This window comes from Bison bison, unplaced genomic scaffold (genome assembly GCF_000754665.1).
Source record: "Bison bison bison isolate TAMUID 2011002044 unplaced genomic scaffold, Bison_UMD1.0 scf7180017864287, whole genome shotgun sequence".
Lineage (NCBI taxonomy): Eukaryota > Metazoa > Chordata > Mammalia > Artiodactyla > Bovidae > Bison > Bison bison.
In genome coordinates, this window is record NW_011494859.1 from 2,385,720 (window position 1) to 2,394,357 (window position 8,638).

General features: G+C 36.5%; 1 protein-coding gene across 2 annotated transcripts in view; it reads left to right on the plus strand.

Annotated features, from left to right (window-relative positions):
- LOC104995808 (dymeclin-like) overlaps window positions 1–5,004 on the plus strand; it is a 64,353-nt gene extending 59,349 nt beyond the window's left edge. The window contains exons 5-6 of one of the 2 annotated variants that reach the window (XR_826094.1): window positions 3,650–3,743; window positions 4,697–4,999. Coding sequence is in view for 1 of the 2 variants with exons in the window: in XM_010849825.1 (XP_010848127.1) it covers window positions 3,650–3,743; window positions 4,697–4,850 (248 nt within the window). In the remaining variant the exon portion in view is untranslated. Of the gene's footprint in view, window positions 1–3,649; window positions 3,744–4,696 lie in introns of both variants that reach the window. The other variant, XM_010849825.1, reaches the window with a different exon arrangement.
- Window positions 5,005–8,638: the final 3,634 nt, after the last annotated feature.

Consider the following 8,638-nt stretch of genomic DNA (forward strand, 5'->3'; position numbering starts at 1 on the left):
TTTGGTTTTTTTTTTTTTTTTTTTGTATTTTACTTTTTTTTTCTCTCTGACCTTCCATAGGATATTTTCTATTAATCTGTCCTTAGTTTACTAATCTTTTTTTCTGTTAAACCCATCTACTGAGATTTCTAAAATGAAAGTTAAATTTTAGAATGGCTTTAGATTTATAGAAAAGTTGCAAAACCATGTAGAGAGTTCCCATATAACCCTCATCAGTTTCCTCTATTGTCAACAACTTACATTTATATGGTATATTTGTCCCAACTAAAGAGTTAACATTGGTACATTACTATTATCTAATCTTGACCTTTTATTCAGATTTCACTAGTTTTCCCACATGTCCTTTTTCTTTTTCAAGATGCTGCATTGCATTTAGTCATCAAGTCTCTTAACCTCCTCTGGTCTCAGACTTTCCTCGTTTTTAATGACTTTTAAGAGTTTTGAGAAATTCTGGTAGAGTATTTCCAGAATGTCCCTCTATTTGTTTGATGTTATTCTCGTGGCTAGACGGGACTTACAGGTTTGTAGGCATCACAGAGGTGATGTGCTGATCTCAACACATCATATCAGGGGTGCACGCATGAGTTGCACTGATGATGTTGACCTTGACTATGTGGCCAGTGTTGTGTTTGTCCATTTTCTCCACTGTAAAGTCATGTCCCTTGTTCTCTGTTGCTTTCGTTTTGAAGGACAGTTTTTCTAGATACAGAGTTCCTGGTTGGCATTTATTTTCTCTCATCCCTATGACTAGGTTATTCCATTGCCTTTTGGCCTCTTTTCAGATGGAAAGTCTGCTGTTTAATTGTATTGTTGTTCTCTTGTAAATAAGTCTTTTTTGTTGTTGTTAATTGCTGTCAAGATTTTGCCTTAACTTTGACAAAATTTTGAAATTTATTCTTTATTCTATTTGGGGTTTTACTTAGATACATAGATTAATGTTTTTTATCAATTTGGGGATGTTTGGGGCCATTATTTTTGTTGGGCTTTTTGTATTCATCTTTATTATTTATCCCCTGGATCTACACATGAGGCGCTCTGGGTCCAAGACAAATTTCTTTACCTCATAGTGAATTTTAAGTGGATTCCTGTTTGTCTCCCCCTAGTTCTTACCTGTTAGGATAGTACTGTCAGAGCCAAGGCAGTTGTTTTATGTAAGGAGGTGAAGATTGCTCTGTGTTCACCTTGTTTACTTCTTACCAGTTGTTTTTTGGGACTTGTTACCTTTGAATCTGTATAACAAGGTATCAGGTGAGACGATTAGTGTTGAGTGTTCTGGTTGGAGTAGACAAAAGTACTTTTAGCAGTTAGGCCTGCTAATGATCCAACAAATAAAACTTTTGTTCAGTTCTATAGAATTTGTATTTTGTTAAAGGATTTCCTGTTTTTTTGGGTGGAAAAGGACTGTCCTCATTCAGCATTTTTCCTGAGCATTGATTTTTGTGTATTTCTTCATGGGTGTTTTAATTCCTTATTTTGAAAAAAATTCACACCCATACAAAGGCAGACAGAGAATAATAAAATGACCTCCCATATGTTCATCTCCCAGTTCCAGTCATTTTCAACTCGTGGCCAGTCTTGTTTCATCCGTTGTTCAGTTGCCTAGTCATGTCCGACTCTGCAACCTGTGGACTGCAGCATGCCAGGCCTCCCTGTCCCTCACCATCTCCTGGAGTTTGCCCAAGTTTGTGTTCATTGCATCAGTGATGCCATCCAACCATCTCATCCTCTGACGCCCTCTTCCCCTTATGCCCTTGATCTTTCCCAGCATCAGGGACTTTTCCAGTGAGTCATCTGTTCATATCAGATAACTGAAATACTGGAGCTTCGCATCAGTCCTTCCAATGAATATTCAGGGTTGATCTCCCTTAAGATTGACTGGTTTGATCTTGCTGTCCAGAGGACTTTCATGAGTCTTCTCCAGCACCACACTTTGAAGGCATCATCTGTATCTCTCACTTATTTATTGACATATAAACATGTGTAGAAAAGTGCACAAATTAAAAAAGTGTATATGAATCCAAAAACATATCCTCACATAATTAATTTGGCACAAACCTTAAGCATTATATTTTTCATCCATAGGTATTGTGGTATGTATCTCATAGTAATGAGTTTTTAAAGGAAAAAATACCATTATCTACTAAAAACAAATTTTTAGTATCATAAAACATCCAGTAACTGTTCAGATTTTTATTTGTCTTGGTTTGTTTGAATCAGGAGCCAAATAAAGTACACACATTTTTATTAGTTAATATGTCTTTACAATTCTTTTTCATAGCTAATTCCTCCTGAATTTGTCTTTCCCTCCCCCCCCTCAATTTTTTCTTATTGAAGGAAGTGGATAGTAGAATTTTCCACAGTGAGATTTTGTTGATTGCATCTTCATAGATGTTAACATGTCTCTGTCCTCTATGTTTTCGGTATATTGGTTACTGGACCTTGGGCATCCATTGGGTATTCCAAGTGGGAATAGGTATTTTAGTGAGGTTATTATCATTATCTGAGTATTACCTAGACTTTGCTTGAACTCCTGTGGACACAGAGAATTCCTTTTTCACACAGTCATTTTAGTTAACAGATTCAAGCTCTAGAGTCAAATTAGTTTTCTATTAAGTGTTATCATTATCTGAATTTTACAGGTGAAGAAACTGAGGTACAGAGAGGTTAAAGAAGTTGACAGGTGTCACACAGATAGTCAAGTGGTGGAGTTGAGCTTTGAACACTTTCTGTAGTCTAGTTCCACATGCTTTTCTGCCTTCCTGCCGCACGCCGTCTCAGGAGCTGCAGTGTGCAGGCTGAATTGCTCTGAGGCATGTGGAATCTTCCGGGACTTTTAAGCTAAACCCAGAGCTTAAAAGTAGGAAATTTTTGATTCAGAGTGAAACTCTAATGATATCTAATCACATGCCTATTCTGGATTATGAAAGCTGGACAAAACCTCCCTAACTTAGTTGCCCCTTGGTACTCATTAGTGGAGTTCTCCACCCAGCAGCAGTGGGCATCACCTGGGAGACTGTCACAGATGCAGAATCGCTCCACACATGTGGAATCAGAATATAAACTTTAATGAGAATGCTGTGTGATTTAAATGCATGTTGAACTTTGAGAAGCACTGTCAACTTGAGTAGTGTAGGGTGGCCATGGGATTCTGCACTTCCAACAAGCTCCCAGGTAAATGCTGTTGCAGCTAGTCCATGAACCACACTTGGATTAGCAAGGTGCTACACATTTATCATAATGAGAAGATTATGCAGTTATTTGGGTCTGCTCTCAAGCTGTGTGCGACAAGAACACATACCCAGTAGATAGACCTGGGCTAATTGGACAGTTATTGAATACTAAACAGGTGTGCTCTAATGGTGTACTTATTCCCATGTACATCGTTTCTTTACAGTTTTGAGTTCTGAGATGAGATAACTTCTCCTATAGTTTCTATCATTATCACTTGTAAATAATTTTTTGCTGTTTAGAATTAAGACCAAGCAGCAATTTCTCTCATTGCTAATTCCCCCAATTAGATTTGAAATTGACAATAAGCTTGGTCCCTGAGCAACTTCAATTTGATATTTGGTTTTAGAAATGTTATGATATGTCCACTTTGATTTCAGTCCTTAACTTTAACTTTTTAAAACCTTTTCTTCTCTTGCAGTTGAAAATAATCCTCGAACAGGAAACCTTGGTGCACTAATTAAGGTCTTCCTTTCTAGAACCAAAGAACTAAAACTTTCAGCAGAATGTCAAAAGTAAGCTGGCTGCTCTCTCTAAATTTAATTTATATTTAACAGTATGACAATTATTCACTTATTGGTAGAAATAGGTTATGGTCTTTTGAAAGCTATAAAGGAATTATTCTCATTATTCAGGGAAAAAGTAAAAGAGGTTTTAATTAACTGTCCAAGTCATTAGGGTGAGATTATAAATTCTTGAATCTGATTTTAGTTAGCATTTTAGACAGTCTTTATAAATATGTTCTTTAAGAAGATTAATTGTGTAACTATTATTAAAAAGTTAATTTTTTCCTATTTTCACTGCTGAATTAGTTTAATGACTTAGTGTGAGTATTATTTCATTCTACATTTGTGTCCTTTATTTCTTACATATTAGATGAATGAAGTTTCCGATTAGACATTATGGTTTTATATTTATATAGTGGAAGGTTCACCTTTTATGCACTCAAGAATTTTTTGAAACTATTTTTGGATGATAGTATCTTAAAAGATTGCTCATTTCCCTGTTTCCAAACAATTTATGTTGAATTCAATTAAAATTGTTCTGAGTCCATGATTATTAATACAAATAGCAGGTATACAAATACTGTACAACTGGTGATGCCCCATTTAAAATTTGGTTGTGTATTTGCATACATTTTCTTTGTTATTGTATTTTTTATTTTTTCTGTTTTTAGTTTAGTTTTGTTTGAATTGCTTGTATATGGGACAACTATAATGTTAAGAACAAAGAGCAGTCATGCCTAAAGGAAAAAGTTTTTCTAAATTGACTCACTGTGTAAAATACAGAATAAAGTATGAGGTAAACTGTAGTACATGTCATTGGCCCAGTGTCATAAATCATGGGCCATGAAGAAAGATATGGACATTATTCTAATATTACAAGCAAAATGAGAAATCATGGACTAGAAATAAATGGATTGTGCTCATGATTAAACACTGATTTTTGTGTGATTTGTTCTTTCTAGCCACATCTTCATCTGGCAGACACACAATGCTTTGTTTATTATTTGCTGTTTGCTGAAAGTGTTCATTTGTGAGATGTCAGAGGAAGAGTTACAACTTCATTTTACTTATGAAGAAAAATCTCCTGGCAGTTACAGTAAGTCTTGCCTTAGATGACGTTCTGGGGGTAGCATGTGTAACATAAGGATAGAATTTGAAAAATAAAAATACAATTTTGAAAATTCTACTTTTCCTCATAATTTTCATTTTTAAATGACCTGATACCATTCCTATTTCTTTGCCTATATTAATTTAAGCTAGCTGAGACTCATAGATTTTTTCTTTCTTTTTTTTTTTTTTAAATAAGGGAGCTGGTAGGATTGAGACTTTTATTTATTTTGACTTCTGTATATATCACAGATATTTCTTTTTTTAGGAAGCAAATGTTAATTTAAATGCCATTACTGGGCTTCCCAGGTGGCATAGTGGTAAAGAATCCTCTTGCCAAGGCAGGAGACGCAGGTTTTGTTCCCTGGGTCAGGAAGATCCCCAGGAGGAGGAAATGGCAACCGCTCCAGTATTCTTGCCTGGAGACTCTCATGGACAGAGGAACCTAGCGGGCTGCAGTCCGTGGAGGAGGGTGGCAAGGAGTCAGACATGACTGAGTGACTGAGCATGTGTGCATGTACAGTAGGCTAGTCCTATTAAGGGAGACAACCAATCAGAATTACAGACTTTATAAATGTTAAAAGTTACTTTCGTGGGACATAACAGTCTCTGAGTCTGGATATATTTGGGACTCCTTGATCAGAAATAACAATTTTATTTTATTTTGCTTTTATTCATCGTTTATTCTTTCACATCAACCTACATACAAATATTCAATGGCAAGAATGTGACAGGACCTCATTAAGAGCACAGTAAAATATAAACAAAAAAGGTGGAAGCTCAAGCTTTATTTTTTTTTAAAGAAGTAACAAATAATTCTAAGTTATAATAAATGCTACAAAAAAACCACATTTGATATGAAGACAGAAAATAATAGATCGGAAATAAGATTTTTCATTCTTCTTGACTACAGTAATCTTTTGTTCTTTGAGAAATAACATTTTAAAGGATAGTTTTATGATGCCAAAGTGTATTGTCTTTTTCTGAAGTTATAGGAAGAGTTTATCATTTTCTCCTGATACTGGTGAGAATTTCTTTTTCCCCAGAAGTTAGGAGGGCCTATAATTTTCAGGATCAACTGCTGGTGTTTCATTTCTTAGCATTAAAACTTACAATCTGGAAAATAATGAGATTATTAACAAATGAAATACAAGGAATGTAGTTTTTAAAACTTTATATTTAATTGAAAGATAATAGCTCCACAGTATTCTGTGGGTTTCTACCAAACATCAACAGGAATCAGCCATAGGCAGACCTGTGTCCCCTCCCTCTTGAACCTGCCTCCCACCTTCCTCGCTGTCCCACCCTTCTGGGTTATTACAGAGCCCTGGTTTGAGTTCCCTGAGTCACACAGCAAATTCCCGTCGGCTATCTGTTTTACATACGGTAATGTGTATGTTTCCATGTTAACTCTCTCTTACATCCTTCCCTCTCCTTCTCCCCCACACCTGTGTCTATAATTCTGTTCTCTCTGTCTGTCTCCTTTGCTGCCCTGCAAATAGAAGGAATGTAGTTTTGCATCTACCTTTCATGTTTGCTTCTCTCTTTATCAAGGCAAAGGCACTTTTGCTTCTGAGTTTCTTGGGTTCATTTTTTCAAAACATGTCTGCCTTCATTGGGCTTTCTTGCCCACATAGGGCTTTATACATTAATATATTTAATTTACTACTTTGATAATCAGCCTTCTATATTTGTTAAATATATACTGGTGTTTAAATGATTAGAGCTTTTAATGGGGATTGTGCCTTGCATGTGTTAGTTTTGTTAATGTTAGGCTTTGTCTTTGTGGTCCCAACTGTGCCAAATGTAGTTCTGTTAGTGAATTGCATTCCTTTCCAGGAAGTTCTGTCAACAATAATGGAGTGAATGTTTATCCCCACTGAGCCTGAGAGCATAGTCCAGCCATTACCTGCAAACCCAAAACTTTGTTTTGCGTTATGTGAGAACAATTAGGGAAATGTTGTGCTTTGTTTAATATAATATCATTTTTATTTTAATGTAAAAGCATTTATTCATGACTTACCATTGAGAAGACTGATGTGCTTGAGAGATACAGTGTACACTCTCGGTCACCCGTGCTGGACCTGTACTCCCCACTTGCATCCATGCTTGAGAACCATGGTTTTGTTGTACATCCCATCTAGCTTCATGTTGAGTCAGGGCAGATGACACTCCTCAGTCATGGCCACTTTATCACGATGGTTGTCTCACTGAAGGAGCCGTCCGTGAGGGTGGGTAGTTGATGGTTCTGTGTGTTGACAGACTGTCCTCTTCCTTTATTTGCTTAGCAGTTCAGGAGATTATAATGCTCTTTTGTTCTTTTCATTTGCAGCTGAGCTGCTGTTTGTCCACCAGCTTAAGTCCAGTGGACATCTTCTTAAGGTTAAAGACTTGCTGTTTTTGGCATATGTAATTTTATTTTCATCTTAGCTTTAGGTTCGTTTGAGACTCCTTATCACTACTGTAAGTCTTAGTGACATTGATATTTTCTGTCAGTGTCTTTTTACAGTTTATAAAGGTATGATACAATTAAATGATTGCACAGATACTATTGAATGGAAAAAAATGGAACCTCACTGTACAGTAGCTGAAAATACTCATTGATTAGCCAGTGTATGAATATTTGACTTAGTTGTGTGAAAGACTGTTTAAGAATAGATAAATATACAATGGTAAGGATTCTTTGAAGGTTAAATTGACAAACATAGAGGACTGTCTGCAAACAACTGAACAAATCATCTGAGGCATTTTAGGATTGTTGGGTTATTGTAGCATACTGCATTTTTTTGTTTATCCCAATTCACTGCAATATTGCCATGATCAGATGGGTATTGCTGCCATATTCAGTGAGGCTGTCTTTATGAGGGTAAAGTGACTCTCAGTATGCTTTCAGTCTATAATTGAAATATGTGAAGATTTCATATTTGAACATTTTCCTGTGGGCTCTGTATGAAGTGGTAGTAGATTGTTTGCTGGAGGGAATTTGTATCATTATGCAAAGATAGCTCTTTCCACGATTCCATGCTTTCAGGAATAAAGGGACAAAACCAGCCCTAGGCAAAACTGTGAAGTACTACACAATTGTCTGCATTCTCCCTTTGCTTTCAGTGCAAGTTTTTCTTTCCTCAGTGTTGGTATTATGTCCTGTTCTTGCTGACACAGTAACTGATATTTTACATTTTGTATGCATAAAGCCAATATTTTAAGTCCTTGGGGACCTAAATCTGTTGCTGGTTTCGTTAAGCATTTACAGTGGCTTGTTTCCTTAAGTCTTTGATAATGCTGACTTTGAACTTCTATTTGTTTGATCTTAATCTAAGGCCCCAAGTAAGAGAGGGATTTGCATTTGCTTCTAAAGGGACCCAGAGACCGCAGCATCGACCACTGTAGTCTCCCTTAGCAGTTCTTGGCTTAATGGGGCTGCCAAGTTCAGTGTCCCAGTGGCCAGGCTGAAGGCTTAGGTCTCCCAGTAGCTGGCTTCATCCTCAGGGACACCCTGTCCTTAAGAGTTTGCTTCTTGCTCAGTGTTTTACTTCAGATTCAAGCCACAGAGTGTTCACTTGTGGTTATTCTTTTTGGTTATGGTGCTGGGGTCCTTGGGAGATTTCCTTTACTTTCTGGAAGCCCATTAGTGCACTGAAGAGTTTATTTTAGCCAAGAACTCATTATTTTTGTACAGGAGGGCTCTTTGGAGTAACCACTCCACAGTACTGCTGCCAGTGGAAGGCAATTATAGTTTCTTACAAAGTTTAAAATGAATTTTTCAAATGAGGGAAGATATTGGATATTGAGAGACT